Source organism: Crassostrea angulata, chromosome 7, assembly GCF_025612915.1.
Source record: "Crassostrea angulata isolate pt1a10 chromosome 7, ASM2561291v2, whole genome shotgun sequence".
Classification (NCBI taxonomy): domain Eukaryota; kingdom Metazoa; phylum Mollusca; class Bivalvia; order Ostreida; family Ostreidae; genus Magallana; species Magallana angulata.
The window spans coordinates 16,811,101-16,833,474 of NC_069117.1; the positions used below are offsets into that span (position 1 = coordinate 16,811,101).

Below are 22,374 nucleotides of genomic sequence, written 5' to 3' on the forward strand. Positions count from 1 at the left end.
ACTAAAACAGAGACTGGTTAAATATACAGCGACATTAAATTAATATCTAAAGTAATTTACTTATCTCTCTCTCCCTCTGGATTAAGTGTTGTACGACACCTCATTCTCCTGCATTTAATCATTCTGTCAGAGAGAGAGAGCTCTCCTAACTGTACACAGAGAATGTTGATTACTTCACTCCAAAAGATTCTCCCTCTCACCAGATATCCAATGTACTGCAGGAACCATTCAAGATTGTGGATCGAAGGATTATCATGCACTTATTGCTTCCGATGCTCATTTGTCTAGTGTATCCTGTTTGGATTGTAAACAGCGATCATCAGAAACATCACCAGTTTACCAGATACAGAGGTAAGAAATTTTAACGTACCCATTTCATTAACCTATTGATACAAATTCTCAAAAACATTATCATTGCATGTTTATTTTGTTTAGTTTTTTGTGTTTCAAATTTGCTAATGTTGCCTAAACATTAATGTGTTGCTGCTATTTTTGTTGATTCGTTAAGATGATGCATATAAGTGTTATGTTGTTATTTATGCTGTTAGTTAAAGTACATACACATGTCCCCTCTATATAATGCAAACTTTCTATCTTAATGCTGATTATTTTGAATCCTAAACTTCAAGAAAATATGCGTTATCGAAAACATGACGGCTTGTCTTGGCTCTTGCCAATTTCTAAATTAATTAGTAATCGGCTGGCACCTGGAACTCGATTACCGTGGACATTTCTAATTACAAAATATTAATTAATGCTGTTTTTTTAGAATGTGTACACCTTGCAACAGCATACAGAATAGCATATTGTATGTGCATTGGAAGTATAATATCAACGTTTTATTAAAACTATAAATATTCATCCATTTTACATACAGATGTATATTGTAATTTCAGCATGTTTAAAATTGTTTGAAAGTTACTAGTAAAGTTTTCCCATCAATATTTTCAAACTTAATGATTATCTTGTTTTGTTTGAGTTTTACTTAGTATCACTTTGCATTTATTTCTGTGTATGCAATATTACATTTTTTTACCTTAAACATTTTTGTGTTATGTCAGGCATTCCTTTCTTAGAAAAAATAATTATGCGGCATATGATATAATTAGCAATCTATTGTGTTAATGTGACATTCTTTAAGTCATATTTTGGTTTTTTCTAAGTTACAATATTCATCACACGTTCACTTTTTTATTTCCGGAAGACAATCATCTCGAAGGTTTACATAATAATAACATAACAAAGGAACATGATGAGTGCATACATCATACATTGTATACTGATAATTTGATACTTTAAGTCATATTTGTTATAGTAGGTACATACTCGTTTTATATTCCATAATAACTACACACTTCATCCAAATTTATAATATTGAGACCTAAGTTTATTTGCAATATACAGATATTTCCATAAATTGCTTATTTCTTTTGTGTTTGTACTACAAAACAATCGAATCAATTTGAATATCCTTGGTTTACGATAGTAGTGTAATACAAAATATAATACACTTACGTCTTAAATAAGATAAAATGGACATATAAGTACAAAATGATGATCATCCTCAATCTCCATAATATTGCATAAATCAAATGTCCTATTATTTCTTGATTAATTATCATGTAGAGACAATCTTAAATATGCAATCATATTTTAATACTTTACATGTATTGGTTAAATCTAAAATAGCAGATTCTTTCATCTACCATCATCCAAGTCACCCAAGCCTTAGGCGTATAATTCATTTTTGGTATTCAAAATCCATATGTCATTGTTCATAATCATGTCATCATAACATGTTTTTCATATACAATTTTCACTTTTCACATTTCTTATTTTCAACCAGTATTTAAAAATGTTTTGTTTATTATTAAATATTTTTATAGAAATTATTCCAAATTCGTAATAAACTGCACTTTTACAAGTATTTTTTCGTACTCCATGAATGAATTCTCTTAAGAAGTAATATGTACCCTTTCTAAATCTAACCTTTATGACAACCCATATTTTAGCACAATAACATGGCACACTTTTTACATAAAAATCAAACACGCTTATCTGGGTTTTAACATTAAAATGTTTTATTTTACAAACTACACTAGACAACGTTTTTGTACCTCGTATTACACAGTGTTTCTGCGTAGATGAAAACTTACCGTTATAATTAGACACCATCCCCAAATAGTTAAACTGGTTCACTACTCCAAATTTGTTACCATTGTACTCCGATTTGTCGTAATTATTAATACATTTTTCATTTCTAAAAACTACAATGTGGGGTGGTTGTACATTGACAGTTACATTCCAATCTTCTGTGTATTTATCTGTTTATAGAGTTCATTTAACATTATTTGTAAGTTGTCAGCCGGCTCTGCTATAAGTGCAGTCTCATCTGCCAACATTATTAGAAATATATGAATCATCTGCATTTCAATTGATGTACAATTACTTTATAAAACGTCTTTCAAAATCATTAAGATACACTGAGAATAATATACGTGACAATATTTCACCTTGGAGGACACCTGCTGAGATACTAAATGTATCAATCAATTTTCCTGGTGTTCTATACATGCTCTAACATTTCTGTACAATGACTTAATAATACACAAATTTTCCCTTGTATGCCATCTTCTTGCAATTTCTGTCATAATTAAGATCTATCAATTAAGTCAAATGCCTTTGTATAGTATTTAAAACAACAGTACAACCCTTTTATCACACGTAAAAAAAAATGATATGCAGCTGTAGAATTCTCTACATTATACAAATATGTTGTTGGAAATAAGTTCAGAAAATGGCAATTGTTTTATTTCGTGTGTATCTATAAACGTGAAGACAATTCTTTTATTTACAAGACTCTTAAATAAAAAAAATTCTTCTGAAGACATTGTGTCAAGTTACGAAGAAAAACAGTTATAAACCTTGGATTGAAATTTCAATTCTAAGAGTGGATGCTACACAGTTTCCGTTTGTATTTTGCATTATAATTACTTTTTTATTTTATGAATTATTTTTTTTTCCTTTTTTTTAATTATATCACAACAATTATTAACAACAAGAAATTATGATATGCTTTCTGACGCCTGCAATTCTGCATTTTAATTACAAATTGCACTTTTGTTTCTGTGGTCTAAAAGATTTTGATTGTCTTATAGTAGTAATAATACACTACAGAAACGTTGGGTTAGACGTTAACCGTTAGAAATGCTTCGTTATATATAACCGACAATGACTATTTAAATTACAAGAGCGCTTTGAATAGTACTGGTAACGTTCTCTAAGTTTTAATCTGTATAAAGTAAAATGATGTGTTCAAAATTGATTTCCTGTCTCTGAATACATTTATGGAAAAATTCGCCTCTAAAGTAGAAAGGTAGAAAGACAACACAAACGCTCTCTCTCTCTCTCTCTCTCTCTCTCTCTCTCTCTCTCTCTCTCCAATTTCCACAGACATAAACCTTCCTTGATCTAATGAAAAAAAAAGACTCAAGGCCATTTTACACACTAATACTCTTCTTGAATAAAAGCTCTCTAATTGTTTAAAATAAGCTAAGATACGTACATTTTGAAGAGCACGCGGGCAATAAAACAACACAAAAACTGAGCTATTAGCATGAAGCTAATCCATAATATCGTTCATTAGCACACATTCCTTCTTTATTTATTCAATTTTGAGTTAAATTCATATTACTAGAATTTGCAACATGGCACTTTGATTTTTAAATTAAAATGTATTTCAGTTTACGAGATTAACATTATAATAAGTTTAGTTTTGCAAATACCAAACAATTCACTACAATAACAATTCTATCCTGTGCTCCTTAACATTTGCATTTTATATTTATTTTCTAACTAATAACCATTTAAAAAGTTTTATTTAACATTTTTAAAATCATCAAGTTTAAAAAACAGAACTGTAACCTGCCACTCGTTTTTGAAACAGCCAAGCTACTCGTGAATTGGTCAATTTCGAACTCACAGTAATATCAAATAAAAAATTGTTAACACGTACATCAACCTTGCTAGCCAAATTGAAGAATTTTCTACTTTTAAAGAATCTGTTTGTTGATATACCAATGTAAACATAAAAAAGAAATCCACAAACATTGGTTATTTTCACATAACAATTATTTTCCCAAACCTTGCATCTGCAAAATGTCTTGTAAACAATATAAACTTGTTGATATTTAGTAGTATGATTGTTATAAAACGTTTATTTTTCGAACAGGTTTTTATTCATTGATTCTGAACAGTTTCTAGATGTGTAAGGTCCTACAAAACCTGCTGATTGACTCATGCAAAAATAGACATCTGTTTTGCTTTTTTTTTGTTTGATGCCTTCCAACAAGCCATGCATGAGGCTGTCCTTTAAATGGGTTTATAAAAATGATATTAAAATGGAAATAGCTTCCGTAAAAACATGACAACTGGAACTTGAAATAAATACACTGTATTTCAAAATTTCTCATAAATCATAAGATATAAATAGCCTTGGTTTTGTTTTAACCTGGCGATGCGTTTTATTTAGATTTTATTGAGTCGTACAACTCTCAGAAGGACAGATAAAAAATCTCTGGTTTCATTAGTTTCTAATATGTTAATCTTTTAACAGTTTGTGATATAAAACTGCATTATCTAACTATAGAACCTATACATATGTAGTATTTAAGATCAAATATCAAGAAATTGAAATACATGCAATTAAATGATACGTTGAAAAATTATCAAAAATGCTGCTTGCAATTACTTTAAAGTACGTCGAAACACAATGAACCTTTGTATACATACGAAGGCATTTTCCTTTTATTAACAGCATACAAAGACCATCTGCGTTTATGTACATACAAATTATTAATGTGCCTGTTTCAAAATTCGTTTAGCATTTTTTGAATTTAGAATTTTTACATTGTGGTCATTGCCTACAAAGATGAAGATGTGGTAGGCTGCAAAGCAGGGCAGGTAGTTTTATAGTCATAGCATTTGTCATAGTCTTGTGAACTTGTTGGTGGTGCGGTCTTTTCTCGTATAGTAAGTAAGTTAGGTTAGTTAAGAAACATGCATTATGTGTCGGAACGTTGTTTGACTTTAAATCGCAGGGCCAGCTTGATGTATGACTGTACAGAAATAGTTTAAACGAGTTTTAATGACATCATTACTCACCTAACTGGCACCAATATAACTTACTAATTTGTGCAGGCAAAAAAGATATTTGTGTTTTACTTGAGGTCTTCTGTACCTCCGTCTTTGTTGTTTATAAAACCTGTGCCTTTGAATCATTCAACATAAGAACATTGACTATTGACGTGTCCTCGGATTTTTCAGACCAGCAAACAGTTAAATGACAAATCTGACATGGTCCATATAATATTGTAATTTACTCTCATTCTATGTAAATGCGGTTTCACGGGATATCGTGGTGCTGTGGTTGTTATTCCGCAGGAATTTGGTATCATAAGTGAAATCTCTTGACATCTCGTTATGTACATTTATAGCATTTTTATTCAAAAAGATTTGTATTAATTTATGTATGTTTTTATCAGAATTACATATAGCAGAACATCAATAAATATCTTTTACATAATTCTAATATTTCATTACTTCCTCTTCTAATTTGTCTTTGTTCTAAACAATCGGCATCCTTACATTCAACATTTTTCTATTTCATTTGTGTGAAAATAACATTTATACATTGTGGACATCACTTTAGATAATTTCCAAGTTTTAGTTAAAATTCATTTATTTTTATTTTTTTATTTTTTAAGATCGCCATCAACATATTTTCCGGGACATTACAAATTTAACCTTGCGCTTTCTGCACCAGAAGACTGCTACAACAATAACACCGACCACTTCTATACCGCACAGTCTTAAAGGACTGTAAGTATTCCTCCATTATATTTCAGTTTATTTTACTTATATCTATATTTGCTTTAAATGGTGCAGTTTTATCAACCACTAATTCAACTATATTTCATAATAGTTGTGTCCAAAAGCAATTTGAGTTTTCGAGGCTCTTCTTGGTAGACTAGATTTGGAAGTTTAGGCTATTTTGGTTAAACACTATTCTGGTTACATGTATTTACTGCAGCAAAAAACAAATTTGCTTTTCATAGATGAACAAACAAAATAAAAACCCAACCATAAATGAACGCAAAACCACACCTTTAGATCATAAGAATAATATATTGTTAAGACTTAAACGACAAATGATGAAATTTACAGACATCGTTAAATACAATCTCGGTTGTAATTTGACAAAACATGCTTCAACTCCCAATTTATAATGGTATCTTTGTGTACAACTTCCACACAAAATTAGCCTTATGAAATTCATATGCTCTGTCAGGTTTACAATTTTTAACAACATTCATTTTCTAGATAATTTACTTGTAGAACTTCTAATAAAGATACACGTATGTATTTTTTTTTTGCTTGTTCGCCACATTGTGAAACCACAAGGGAGATTATACGTTTATTATATGAGCAACATTTTGCAACGAAATTGCTAATCTGGCGTATATGTATATCAGTGGTAACCTATGTATATTTATGAAGCTTTTTTGAAATTCTTATGTTTTATTTTAAGGTAGTCCATCCATAACTATCATGTTTCATATCTAATCGATTGCAAGGTTGATAACTAAAATCTTAGTGTGATTTTAAGGGGTTTATTAAATAGTAAAGATATATCTTTAAGATTTTTTTAAAAATATTGAATATAAACAAATTTATCACATATTGAAGTTAACATTGAAGTCTATGGAAAAATATGTATTTTTAAATATATCTTTATAGTATGAATAATTTTATCACAAATCTCTTGGTAAAAAGTTGCAAAAGCTTTCCCTTTCTTTGAAAATGCCAAAAAAAAAAATCATTTTTATAAATGGAATTTTCCTCATTTTTGCAAGGGGCAGACAACTCTTTTAAAAGTTCCAAGTGCAAAAGGTTCATTTAATTGACTGCATACATATCCCCGAGTTTGGTTTATGTCAGCCTCATAATTATCTTAGAATAGGTATTCAATGTAGTTTATATAAATCAAAATTGTTAAATTCACCCTAGTTTTGGATGGACTGCCTTAAGGAATAAATTGTATATGTTTTAACGTTATTTTCACTGTGAAAAGGTTTTATTGACATCCTCTCTATTTTATTGCATACAATATAAGAAAAATATACAATGTGAGAACAATTTGAATTGAATTGTGTACTTTGCAAGAAGTTGTTGTCTAATTATTGTAGGAGAAAGAAATTCAATTTCAGATAACCGTATGTAATATTCAAACCGATCTCGATAAGTATTAAGACAAAAGAGACACCTTAGATCTGCAATAGAACTAAAACAGAATGAAACACTCTTGGACATGTGTTTTTTGGTGTAAATTATCATGCTCTGGTGTACGACAGATGCGCTTGAACGATTTGACAAATACCCGTGTGTAATAAGTCGGTGTTCCAGTGGTCCTTGGTCCATTCACAACGTCAAAAATAAGTCTTAGGTTTGACATAGTTATTACCAACGACAAAATTACAAGCAGTGACCAAAACCATCTGTTGAAACAAACCTGTCAAAGAAACTCAAAATCTAAAACAACCAATTTCAGTGGTCAAATATCAAATTGAAGAATATTGTCATATTTATACATAGATATTTCTTAATTAAAAAAACAAAACAAAACTATATATTGATATAAAAAAAGATTTTTTCCAAAGAGTTTTAACCTTTGAATATTTTTTGTATTCTTAACGTTTCAGACATGCTCGTAAATATTTTTAAATCACGCCCCCTTTATATTGAGTATTCTTGTGTGCAATAAAGACATTACATCTGTTCTGAACAAAATTTTAACGAAGGAACTTCAACACACGTTTTTTAGATACACGCAATCATACATGGTAAAGTGACAAATGTGGTCAAGAGTAATTAGATACCTCCAGGTAGTCTTTTTATAATGAGCCTATTAGACGTATACCTACACGAATACAGGAAAATTAATTGGAAATAAACATAGTAAGCTGGATTTAAAAGCACTTGCTGTTATGAATTATGTTTAATTATCATAATGTCTTCTGACTTGCTTTCACTTTTTTCGTTATACCTATTAAATCATATTTCGTTATGAAAAGTTAAGTCATAAAACTTTGTAATATGGATTTTTATTTAAATAACAATCATTAATTAAAATGTGGTTAGTTTTTAGAGTCAATTCTCTTTCAAAAAATTTTCATTTTTAATACACTTTAACAAAGATGTCTCTTCATCACAATGATAGTATTTAAGTCGGCCACTTAATTTGAAAACAAAAATCTGACGAATTTAACAGGTTACGTAATAAATGAATTAATAGGACAGAAGTGGAGAAAAACTGTGTCACACGAGAGCATTTTAATCCAGTGAGATCAAACAGAGATCGATTAGCAGGCACTGCTTTTGAAAACTTTTTAAAATAACAGAAAATGGACAATAAATGTAAAAACACTAATAAAATTCTGAAACTGCCTAAACATGTTATAATAAAACTTGTATCTAATAAAACTGCAATATGATACATATATCGCTTCAGTTTTTCATCATACGTTAAAAAATTTAAGAAAACTGGTCCCTGACTTTAATCTATCCATAAATTTAAAAGGCTTTGCTTTTGAAAACGAATACTGCAAAGCAATCGCAAAAAATGTATCATTTGTGAATTTAAAATTCATAAATTTTAAGAGGATGTGAAGGAACCCATTCATTGACTGTACTGATATCTATATCATCTCTTTTTAGAATTGTGAGGAACGAGAAAGACATCATGGTTATAGAGCTGTGTCAGTATTTACAGCAGAGGAGATCACCATCATGGTTCCATAGATACTTTTGTGTCAGAGATTTCAATCCAATCTGGTGACACTGTCCTCTGTCTAGGAGTAAGTTGCCTTTTTGTGTGAAACCATTTTATCGATGTAGTATTAATGTTTCGTGCACAACCAATATATTCAAAATGAAGTAAAATTTAAGCTATTGATATTAAGTAATTCAACTGTATATAAATGAACATTTTATATTTTATGTGAAGCTTATACAGCTTTGCAATTCATAGTTTGCAAGAAATGCATTCTTTTCTTTTCTTTTTTACGTAATTAATCTGGTATGATAGGCAAAAATTATTATAATTCTATATATATATATATATATATATATATATATATATATATATATATATATATATATATATATATATATATATATATATATATATATATAATACAGCTGCCTTGTATTATTTGTGACTATATTGCAAACGTTCTTCGAATTTGCGTCCAATATGGCTTTTGTAACTGATGTTTCTTTTTCCCTTGTTTCCAGGTTTAAGTGTGTTTGTTCTTGTCACGGTATTTGTATCCAGCATAAAGGTTATGCTAATGACTGCAAGTAGCGGTGGTCTATCCAGTGTATGTACCATGTACAAAGGGGACACTTACAGTGTGATATAATGGTGAAATATGACAAAAATGCTGGAAATTAGTGATATTTATTATTTATAAATCATTTGTGTACTTTTTGAAGTGTGTACATCCTCCTTTCTCATCAAAGCTTAGATTTCTCATTCAAAGTCATATTCAGTTGGATATCAAATGAACGGTGTTGTATTTTTAGTTCTTTCTGTAATACTAAGTATTGTGATTTCAAATTATTATTATCTATTATTAAACTTTCAGATATGATACAGTATCAATCATCGTTTTTAGATAGTTGTTAACAACATGTTCAGTGTATGTCACAATGAATCCTTGGTTTAACACGATTTGATATTTCGTCATGTATTTTTCTTTTTTTCTTTTTTAATTATGTATGGATATACTTCATGTTTATTGGCACAGAGGAGAGAGAGAGAGAGAGAGAGAGAGAGAGAGAGAGAGAGAGAGAGAGAGAGAGAGAGAGAGAGAGAGAGAGAGAGAGAGAATGAGAATGAATTCTGCTACTTGTAAAATTGTGAAAACAATCATTTTAGAAAAAGAAAATACGTGTTTTATACCTTTCTCAGTTTTTATTCGTTAAAATAAATTCCTTAACAATATAAACTATCAATTTTATGAATATTGAGTGGTATTGTTTTTAATTTCATGATTCGAATTTTTAAAAAAATACACTATGTATGAATTTTGATACTTACATCACTAGGAACACACAATTTAAAAATTTTAATTGAACAAAATACTTCACCCGTATTTCATCCATCATTATAAGGACTAAGCCTTGTTGACCTCTGTAATCAAGCTATTTGCATACAATCAGTTCATTAATTTGTTAATTATTATACATGTAATTTGTTGTTTTATCACTCAGGTCAAAATGGTACGATTCTACAATATAGAATTAAATGTCGGACAGTGTTTTAAATGAGAGCACGATTGCAGTCGATCCTCCGGTGAATGACTTTAGAAAATGCCAAGTCACGACAAGGTGATTTGGTTGTGTTTTAATTCTCTCTTGTTATATAACTATTGTCAGCGAAAAGGACAATTAGCATATTACGGAGATAAGATATACTGCGCGGTGAAACATATCTGTGTATTGAAAAGGTCAGGGTCATAGTGATTTGTTATATTTCGTTATATTGAATCTATATTTAGGATAACACATGTAAGGGTAAACTTTGTTTTGCAATTTTCGGCTTTTTCTGACTCGGGCAGTAATATCCAATAAAGGCCGGATTTTTATTTTATTTTTTTTTTGGCTACTGTATATATTTAATTTATTACAAATAACTATAATGCATGATTGAAAATATCGTGGTTTCAAAATTATATATGTATGATAATGGTAAGTTTTTGCTGTGAAATAAAAATTTTATATAAAATAAGCCTATAAGAAGGATGCAAGACAGATTCTATAATGCGTAAATCTTATTCTGGACAAGAGGTTATGGGGCATATCGCTCACCTGAACAACAGGTCTGAAGTGCACGAGTTCTTAATAAATATTTTTTTTATTAAACTCTAAAAGGAGAAGTTGGAGAAGGTTAGGTGGTACAAAATTGAAGTAAATGTAGTTTTAAACTTTATTGGTATATGATGCTTTAATAATAAAGTCACGAGTTGAACAATTATATTTTATATCGGACACTTGAAAAAAAAAGGTTTTCAATGATATACTAATACGTATGCTAATGTCTGGCTTCATTACTGTTCAGTGTTGAACTGTGAACCACTCACTTGTCTCCAGTATTGATTCCGGGATCAGGGTTGGGACACTATCTACACTATACATGTATCATGAACCATCCACAGTAATACAACAAATCATAGAGTTGTAGTTCTGGAGAAGATTTTAAAAGATTTTTCTCTTTATATTTTTCGAAGTTGATTTATGAACCCTTTCTGGGGCTTCAGTATTGGTCCAGGACATGGCTTGCACAGAAATATCACAAATTGCAGTTTTTAAGAAGATCACTTCCTATATATTTATTCCTTAAACTTTGAACCCCTTCTAAAACTCCAGTATTTATCGAGGGGTTTAGATAAGAACATTTTAGAATCTACACTTGTCTATAAGAGGGTGTCTGTATTGTCACTTATTTTATCACTCTGGCCAATTTTCTGATAAGTGGTAAAAAAGTGGTGCAATATCGGTCCATGTTACCATTAAGGAAATGGAAAACTTGTATTTTAACCCCTCTTTGGACCCCAGTATGGTCCTGAGATTAACGGTTAAAACATTTTTTTTTAAATCTTCAATACGCATAGAAGCTTGATAATAAATCATAATAATTATAAATTATAAATGGTTCTTGAGTAGATTATTTTAGGACACCGCCCTGTTTTCGCAAGAGAAACTTTCTCTTAAAGAATATGTTTAGTTTGATAAAGGCCAGCAAATTTAGGAAAATTAGTGCGACTTAAAAAGAAGAAAGGACGGCCAATTGGAAGGAGAAAACGCACGGACGACGGACATCAGGTGATGATCAGCAAAGCTCACTTCAACATTCGGTTGTAAAAAGAGTATCAGAGAATAGTAAAGAGTGTAAATTAATTTGTAGAATTATCTAGTTAAGCCTGTTAAACTATACTGATCCGTCGTAGAGCCATATTTTTCGACTACATCGATAGTTCTAGGTACAGTCTCTGTGTATAACAGAATGCCTCCCATCTGATGAGAACCATTTTTACCAGGCCGACGTTATTGCTTCCTTTAGTCGTACAGATGATTCAGGTAATTTAAAACGATAAGTCTCTATAAATTTGCAAGTATTCAGAAAAGACATGAAATAAAGGACTTGCAATGCCTTTATCTTACGACATTTCATTTTACAACACAAACTATCTTAAAGTCAACTTGGCACAGAATAGTGACACCTTATGACATTATGCCTTTGTCACTGGGCTTCCAAGAGAAGAATGAGGCGTCGGTCCGTTTTGCAAAAGAAACTACAATATATTCCAAATCAGGAACCGGACTTCTGATACACATTTTAAAAAATTAACGGTTTTGTTGAGGAGCCAAAAGATTCTGGTTTGGTTTCATTTGTATGTTCTGTTGTACAATGTACCTTGTAATCAGAATAAAAAATCTTTTACCGACTTTTACACACATATTTCGCCTTCATCGTGAATTTCATATTTAAAATAGGAAAACCTCCGAGACAGTGACAAATGGTTTCTGTATACTGCTTTGCCAGATTTCATTTTCTTTTCACATCATTCGTCTTTTAAAAGATGGAACCGCATGGTATGTTCCTTGAATGGACATTAACAGCACTTATTTACGGGGAAACGTGTCGGAGATGACACTATCCCCTATACAATATACAGCGTGTTTTGGTCCGAAGTTCAATAGTTTGTATGCAAGACCAAGAGCTATTAGATTTATTGTTAATGACATAATGACACAACTTAAATTACATATCGGTTTGCATGTTCAATGTCATTAATCAACCAATTTAATTCATCTAATTTTACTACGAACATTAATATAAACTGGCCATAAGAAAAAACGGTTTACATTCATTCGGTTTCTAGCCAAAGTCAAATGCTTTTTTGTATATATTTGTTTCATTGAATAAAATGAGAAGTAAATGATAAAATGAAAACAAAGTATCTGCAAGGTCATCCTTCTATTAATTTTCCAGAGTCATTTGCTCTTATAAATTTCAAAGAAAAAACTTACGAGATAATATTGTGAACGGGATAACCTTTCTAATTACGGAGTTCACGATGGAGAAGGTTCGTTTATCTTAATGGTATAGGAGGCCATCACGTAAAAACATTACAAACCACATCGTTTTGGATGAATTCTCCACATTAGGGTTCTAGGATCCCTATTCTGCGGCAAGATACAATGTTATACACAAAAATATTTTGTTCTTCGCAGTACATTGTATAATTCAAAATAAGATAGAACCTTATCTTTGGCATGTTTTAAAAATACTAGTGATAAATTATATAGTAATTCAACACAGCCACAAAAGGCATGTATTAGTTTACCATTTATTGTGTTCAGACTTACAGAACTTAGCCACTGGACTTATAATAGAATAACCAAACAAAGTCAAAAACAGGCCTCGGACCCTCACCCCGTCAAACACATTTATCCAACGGTCCACCCCAACCCCCTCCTTCTGGCAGACATACATGTAATTCTCCCTCGAATCCTCCCTACGGCAATTTGCACACTTTTCACGTACTGGGAAAAAACCTTTTAATATTTTTTTTTATTCCTATTTGTTGAAAAAACAAAAGGCCAATGGGCCACATCGCTCACCTGAGCAAAAACAGACATAAAATCAGCTTTATGAAATAATATCCAAAATATCGGGACAATGAATAAGTAAAAAGATAAGGTATTAAAAAAAATTCAAAATTTTCTACAGATGTTCTTATGTTGAGCCCTTTTTGTATCTAAAATATTTCATAGTTTACATCACATATTGAACATTTCCATTCTAAAAAAGATCTTAAACAACTGTTCATATAAATATAAACCTACATCAAACTTTGAACCCCTTGTGCGGCCCAAGAGTTATTCAGGGCCACAGTCTAAACAAATGAGAATCAACAAATGTCAATATGCTTGCATATTATCAATATTATATTATATTTTTGAGAATAATCAAATTTATTTCCTATGCAAAAATTTGACCCCCCCCCCCCCCCTCCATTATAGTCTCTTCATTTTTCATTTGATTTTAAAGATTTTTTTCTATATATACCGGTATATTACACTACACTACCTGATGATGCTTCTAATCAAGTCACAACTTTTCTGGCCAATTGATTTTGGAGAAGATATTTCTCTACACATTCCTACAATGTATGTAAAATTCTACCCCCAATTGTTGCCCCACCATACTCCCGGGGATCAAGATTTGAAAAAAACTAAAATCTACACTACCTGAGGGTGCTTCCACACAAGTTACAGCTTTTCTGGCCAAATGATTTTTGAGAAGATTTTTCTGGATATATTCCTATGCATTCGACCCCCCACCGTGGCCTCAATCTACCCCCTGGGTTCATGGTATGAACAAACTTGAATCCACACTACTTGAGAATTCTACCATACAAGTTTCAGGTTTTTTGGCCAGTTGAATTTTGAGAAGAGAGATTTTAAAACATTTTTGCTATATATATATATATATATTCCTATGTAAAAATTTGACCCCTAAATGTGGCCCCACCATACCCCCGGGGATCATCATTTGAAGAAACTTGAATCTACAATACCTGAGGATACTTCTAACAAGTTGAAGCTTTTTTGGCGGATTGAATTTTGAAAAGATATTTCCCTATACATACCTATGTAAAAATTCGACCACCAGTTGTGGCACCCACCTCACCCCCAGGATCATAATTTTATAGAATTTGAATCAACTCTACCTGAGGATGCTTCCACACAAGTTACAGCTTTTCTGGCCAATTAACTTTTGAGAAGAAGATTTTTAAAGATTTTTTTTCAAAATAATCCTAGCTACGCAAAAATTTGACCCCCAACTGTGGTCCCATCATACCCCTGGGGATCATGTTTTGAACAAACTTGAATCATCTCTACCTGAGGAAGCTTCTACACAAGTTACAGCTTTTCTGGCTGATTGATTTTTAAGGACTTTTCTCGATATATTCCTATGTAAAATTCGACCCCTGATTTTGGCCCCATCCTATCCCCGGGGATCATGATTTGAATAAACTTGAATTTTCACTACTTGAGTATGCTTCCACACAAAATACAGCTTTTCTGGCCAATTTGTTTTGGAGAAGAAGAAGAAGAAGAAGAAGAAACCAACAAATTTTTAATATTTCTTAATTATCTCCCTTAAAATGAGGGTGTTGCCCTTCATTTTAACAAACTTGAATCTCCTTTACCAAAGTATGCTTTGTGCCAAGTTTGGTTGAAATCAGCCCAGTGGTTCTGGAAAAGAAGTAAAAAATGTAAAAAGTTCACAGAATAGTCCAGAATATTCTATTAATAAACTAACCTACTAAATATTACAAGACAGATGGACAGACAGACGGATGAACGCCAGACAAAAAATGATCAGAAAAGCTCACTTGAGCTTTCAGCTCAGGTGAGCTAAAAATCAAATAATTTAAGACAGTTAAATTACATTGCTTTGCCTTCAAATTTTCTCTAGCAACTCTTCAAAGGCATTTAAATACAACATTACACTTTATCCATAAAAGATGGGAGAAATGGATAAAATAACTACAATGTATAATAGTAATTAGACTAAAGTGCTCTAAAAATAAAATAGTTTTCTATGACCCAATTAAACATAGCAAATATATATATATAAGCATAACTATTATCATAGTTTCAAAATAAAGGTTCAATAAAATGAATACACGATACAACAAATAAAAAGTAGGAAATCCGACTAAAATTCAAAGCCTCATAAACTATTAAATACTACATGTTTGTATAGATGAACAAACTTTTGTATTTCAATGAATTTTACAACTTAAGGACAATTGATTGAATTATTTTGAAGTGAATATGGAGAGAGAGAGAGAGAGAGAGAGAGAGAGAGAGAGAGAGAGAGAGGTGTTTACATTCAGATTGGCAGTGACTGTAAGACATACAAATTTAATATATGAACATTATCGCATCAGTTGCACAAAGAATACATGTAAGGGATAAGGAGTTAGTTTTAATCTGACCTGCTAATTGTATGTATAAATATAATTTTAAATAACTTACATCAAATTGCATGAAAAGGAATACAAAGTATAATCAAAATATAGTTACTAGTATTTCTACAATCCTTGTGCACATAAAAATATGGACAGTGATGGTTGTAAACCATGACAAACATTAAACATTTCAGTGTATATCTATGATACACCTATTCCACAAAATGTAAATATTAGTGGCAGTACTTTTTGTAAAACCTCCAAAAACCATACCTGGTAGATGTATATAAATCTGAGTTTAATGCCATATCATCAAAAAGATTTCATGATTACTTGATATGTAATAAAAAAAAAATCATGAACACTTATATGTGTAACTTTTGATGAAAAATTAGGTTACCTCATGTGTAAAACTGTATAAACCTTTGATGAATAATATGGTGACCTCATGTCATAATTTTTTTAGTGCTAGTACTTGAAATAACGTTACAATCATTCACTCTGATTTCCAGCACAGACTACATGTACACTATATATTTTCAAAACTTGAATTTGTGTAAAATTGTCCCCGGTGTATTTTTTTAAATGCTATCATTCAATACAACTCAGCTTCTAGAGAAAGACATAAGAGGGTGACTGGAGGAGTAGCCACTTGTTATGTTAGGGTCTTCCCTGGTTCCCACCTCACTGACATGGTATTTGTTATTTTGTGTTTTCCTACACAAGTACTGTCTGACTAAATCAGCAGTCAATGACAGGGTCACTATGGTAATGAGTGAGATGGCCATGGCGAAACTCCGGAAGGGGAACTGCTGTCCATTATCCTTGCTGTACATTGGATACTCGATAAATGGCTGCCAGTCCAGCAGGACTTCCCCTGCACCAATCCGAAGAAGAGTTCCAACCAGGAATCCTGGGATAGCTCCGTAAACGTTGGTCTTCTTGAAGAAAACAGCACAAAACAGTTGTGGTAGAACAATCACAAAGACAATGTCAGCTGCTAAGACAAATAGTCCATACACTATGGGTACAAAGAGAGAGACCAGGGTAGCCAGTGTACCAACACAGAATATAGAGACAGTCTGTACCCACAGGGTTTCTGTGTCCTGGGCCTGCAAAATAAGCAACATTTACATGTAGATATTTAATATCTATATACATTTAGATATTTAATATCATGTTAAAGGTAAAACTTAAGAATATTTAATTTTCTTATATTGACATGCAAACTAAAGATAGCTAGCTATTGTCCAACAATGGGAAACAACTAGATTTTTCAACTTATCATACAAAATAGCATAGGAGTGTGTACTCATACTGTACATGCTGAAAAAAGAAAAACAAAGAAATACACCTTGTGTAATATCAGTTACAAATATTCTTGATAGTTATATATATATGCTATTGTCTTTATCGCAGAACCACCATTTTTGTGAGTTTTACCTTTTTTCTAATGATCTTTTTATAGATGTTATTGGTAAACATAGAACTTGAGCCAAGTATTGAACTATCCATTGAGGACATCACAGCTGCTGAGATTGCACCAAGACCTTAAAAATAACATAAGATATCCATGTACAATTCCGCAAATAATTTTGCAATACTGATGGTACAACAAGATCATTTTATGTAAATTTTACTCTATTGTAGTAGAAAATTGTTGCAACCTGTCAAAATTAACTTTGGTCAGCTACAAAGAAAATGGCTGCATGTTATTTTTTTTATATCAAATATCACTGTTATCTAGCATTGATTGTCATTGTAATCTTAGGTTATGTGAATTTGGGTTACTGTCACTAATCTTCAGTCAACTAGTACATAACTACTGTAAATTAGAATAATGATACTGTATTTTTAGTCCCTATTACTGTTATTGCCATCTTCAAATAATTTTAACAGTCATTCTGGATCATTAATAATGTTGTTTTCAGTCAATTTGTGAAATAATATTGGCTCCCTCTATCAGTCATCATTAGTCAATAATTACAATAATCTCGAGTCAGCTGTTACTTTTTCCTTTGATAGGTACTTATTGATACAGATTTTTTAATATCCCAAAATATTTTTCATCTTGAGCCACTATGCTAATGAATTCTAGATCCATGTAAGCAATGTTAAAAAAAGAATTGCACGTTTCAGCATATTGCATACCTAAAATAGCAACCCAGTTAGGTGTGAATTCATGTAGAACATAGGGCAGAGTCATGCTTGATTGATTCAATGCCATAGGGGAGGCACCAAGTGTAGTGTTGCTCCAATCTACAAAGAATATCAGCAAGAGGCCCATGGGCCACATCGCTCAACTGAGGAACAATGGGTATGATAAAATCAGCTTAATGAAGTCATAATACAAACAATCTGGACAATGTACAATAATACATGCAGATCCTGTATAAATAAAATCCATTTTTCCCCCTGGATATTCTTATGTTTATAATCATTAGTCCCTTTTCTAACAGGATGATTTTACAGTCATATCACATGTTGAGTATTGCAGTCCTCAAAAAGATCCTTTACAATTGTTTATATATGGGATATTAAGCTACATCAAACTCTGAACCTTCTTGTGAGGCCGAAGAATTGTCCTGGAGCCAAAGTCTTAACAATTATAAAGAATCATCTGGTTGATTAGTTTCTGAGAAGAAGATTTTAAAAGATTAACTCTATATATTCCTTTGTAAAACTTTAACACCCCCCCCCCCCAATGTGGCCTCACCCTACCCCAAAGGATCATGTTTTCACAACTTTGAATCTACACTACCTGAGGATACTTCAACACAAGTTTAAGCTTTCCTGGCTGATTAGTTTCTGAGAAGAAGATTTTTAAAGATTTACTCTATATATTCCTATGTAAAAATTCGACCCCCATTGTGGCCCCACCCTACCCCTGGGGGTCATGATTTTCACAACTTTGAATCTACACTGCCTGAGGATGCTTCCACACAAGTTTCAGCTTTCCTGGCTGATTAGTTTCTGAGAAGAAGATTTTTAAAGATTTACTCTATATATTCCTATGTAAAACTTCGACCCCCCCATTGTGCCCCACCCTACCCCCAGGGATCATGATTTTCACAACTTTGAATCTGCACTACCTGAGGATGCTTCCACATAAGTTTCAGCTTTCCTGGCTGATTAGTTTTTGAGAAGAAGATTTTTAAAGATTTACTCAATATATTCCTTTGTAAAACTTCGACCACCCCATTGTGGCCCAACCCTACCCTTGGGGGTCATGATTTTCACAACTTTGAATCTACACTACCTGAGGATGCTTCCACACAAGTTTCAGCTTTCCTGGCTGATTAGTTTCTGAGAAGAAGATTTTCAAAGATTTACTCTATATTTCTATGTAAAACTTTAGTTTAGTTGAAATTGGCCCAGTAGTTCTTGAGAAGATGTTGAAAATGTGAAAAGTTTACGGACAGACAGACAGACGGACGGACGGACAGACAGACGGACGACAGACAAAATGTGATCAGAATAGCTCACTTGAGCTTTCAGCTCAGGTGAGCTAAAAATGGATAAGTACATGTATATAGGTAACTGCAAAATTGAATTAAATATTTTTTTTTACAATGTTTATCTTTATGCTTGTTTGATTTGCATATAAATGTACAGAATAGTGAATTTTAAATAAATCCATCTAATCAAAGATAATCTGTTCCATGCACTTAACATAAATCAACCCCATAAATCTTTTTCCCTCTGTCTATGAAAAAAAACCAGAGTTCCTATTGAAATAGCTCTTTAAAAAATGTGAGTATGTGTTTAAGTCTGCAATTTCATTAGTTTAATTCTCTTTCAGTCTGATCTTATAGATAAATTGCTCCATTGATTATCTGATAATAAGCATATTCTGACCCTTTGCCTGGCTTTGTCTTATTCGTTACCCAGATACAGTCTTACGGTACATGACTTACTGGCACTCACTGCCACCGCCCCAATAACCACTGAGGGAATGGCCAGGATCACAGCACTGAACGCCCCCACCACTGACAACAGCTGGGCCTGTCTACCACTTCTGACAGAGAGCACTCTCTGGAAATAGGCCTGCCAGGGAATGGTTCCAAAAATCTGAAAAAATGCAATAACACAATCATGTGAGAAATCTAAATGTGGAAATAACAATTTTTGTGGAGCCAAATACCAGACTTTGTAGTTTTTTAAGATGGCTGACTTGATTACTGTATACAAGAAATGCTTGCCCCGTTTTATTTTCACCCCTTTCGCCCTCGTTGTTAGCTGGCAAATTTAAGACTTTACGAATTTCAATGTCTCAAGTTATCTCTTTTGCAACACGTCTGAGTGAATTCGAGAATGTAAGAAACTGTTTGCAAGTGTAGAAGGATGAAAATTACATAGGGCAAAAATAACCTTGTTTACAGTATATATTTTGTTTTATATGCTTATATCTTTAATTAGTTTTTATGCTATGCTTTTATGATAAATCCTTTTATCTTTGAAATTTTACATATTTAAGTAGTTTCTTTTCCCCGTACCTCAATGAAAATTATTAATCTGACAAAAATTATCATTTTAGATGAGCATTACCATAGCAATGAATAGGTCAATCCAAGGACTGGTGATGCTTGGGTCAAATTGTCCAATCCATACTTCTGATGATGCCGCTACACTGCCAACATTTTGATTGGTCAGAATGAAAGGCAGTGTCAAACCCTAAGCAAAACAGTATCTTCAGTATTGACATCAAAGCAACAAAACAGCATTTTAGATTTCAGAGAAATTATATGACTCCAATTTTGGAACAATAAATAAATCAAGTAGAGGGTCCTAAAGCACATCATTTGACTGGTATGTATGTATAGCATGTAGCAAATTACCACATGTCTTCACTATGCAAAGCTTTATATTACTCTTTCTATATATGCCATATTGTTTCACTTTTTAATTGATTTCAAAAAAAAAGAGGTTTATTTTGACTTTCGGCAATAAATGGCTTTAAAAAAATAGCATTTATCCTTCCTTATTGTGTATTATATGAATTAATACAAAAAACTGATTTTCTAGGTGAGAGATAGCTAAATAGCATACAAAACATAAACTTATCCCAATATCCATAGGATAGACATTTAGTATATCACAAATGCAATAATACATCAGATTTATAAACATCAATTCGCGAGCAGCAAATATCTTTGTACGGTAGATAACATGAGTATAATAGCTTAGTTATATCATATGATTTGCAAGTGATTTGGAGAGTTAAATATCTTGATGTGAGCAGCAATTGCCAGCAAGAATGTACTAGTACATGTATATGATTTAGCAATTAGGATCTCAACTGTTTTTCAAGATTATATTAGCAATGCTAAAGCAATGGAGTCTAAATGTCCATGTTGGCACTTTATTAACCTTGAAACAAGCAACAAGAGTACATATGGAAAGGTATTTGTTAAAATATTAAAGCACAACACTGATGAAGGAAAAACTGATTGGAAAAGGTATTCAGAGGCATGTTCAACAGGGAAAGCGCTCGCCAAAACTAGTGTTGCAGGTACAGATAATGTTGAACACACCTCTTGTTACTCATAAGACCTTAAAATCAAATATTTAGCATAAAAAAGGAATGCTGTCATTCATTTTTGACATTTAAAAGATAACTTTTAAAGAATATTCACAGGTATGAAGTTGTCCATGTTAATTAATACACACCAAACCAAAGATGATGAAGATGAGCTGAACAATGTCTGTGTAAGCGACAGAGATCATTTGACCAAACATGGTGTAAAAGATGGTAGCTGCTGAGGAGCTGACAATGGCTATACTCAGGGGGATGTTCACAATAACACTAAGGCTGGTCCCTGTCAATAAACACATCACTTCTGTAGGTGCAAGCAGCCACTCTTTACATACCAGTGTAGATACATGTACACAGAGGAAATAATGTCACCATTTCATTCATTAAAGATTTTTTGTCTACCAAAATCCTGCAAAGCTAAATGATGAAAAGTTAAAAGGCAAAACATTAAAAAAAATTTGATTTTTAAAATTGATTTTTAGCATTTAGAAGTCAGAACACACTTATTTAAGCTGTTAGTAAATGCCTTTTTTATCCTTTGTGAGAATGCATTAACAGCATAAAAAAACACATCTATGATAAGTATATGACAGTCATAATATCAATTATGCTTTGTGATTATGTTTATCATTTTAATTCTGTACATGTATTTAATTGGCAATCCTTTCTGATACCAACATGGCTTTTAAACATTTACAGATTAGAACAAATTATATAAACTCTTTC

At 31.9% G+C, this 22,374-nt stretch overlaps 1 protein-coding gene and 1 long non-coding RNA gene across 2 annotated transcripts in view; one reads left to right on the top strand and one right to left on the bottom strand.

The window, feature by feature from the left end:
- Positions 1–16,267, top strand: LOC128192782 (uncharacterized). The gene is made up of 4 exons (XR_008244563.1): positions 1–351; positions 5,766–5,880; positions 8,776–8,915; positions 9,355–16,267. It is a non-coding gene; the product is annotated as an uncharacterized LOC128192782 (long non-coding RNA).
- LOC128192780 (high-affinity choline transporter 1-like) overlaps positions 12,839–22,374 on the bottom strand; it is a 21,769-nt gene continuing 12,233 nt past the window's right edge. Inside the window, exons 6-11 of the mRNA XM_052865740.1 lie at positions 21,783–21,931; positions 20,661–20,786; positions 20,030–20,183; positions 18,264–18,371; positions 17,556–17,662; positions 12,839–17,224 (exon numbers count right to left, since the gene is read on the bottom strand). Coding sequence (XP_052721700.1) covers positions 16,718–17,224; positions 17,556–17,662; positions 18,264–18,371; positions 20,030–20,183; positions 20,661–20,786; positions 21,783–21,931 — 1,151 coding nt within the window. The 3' untranslated portion in view covers positions 12,839–16,717. The remainder of the gene's footprint in view (positions 17,225–17,555; positions 17,663–18,263; positions 18,372–20,029; positions 20,184–20,660; positions 20,787–21,782; positions 21,932–22,374) is intronic.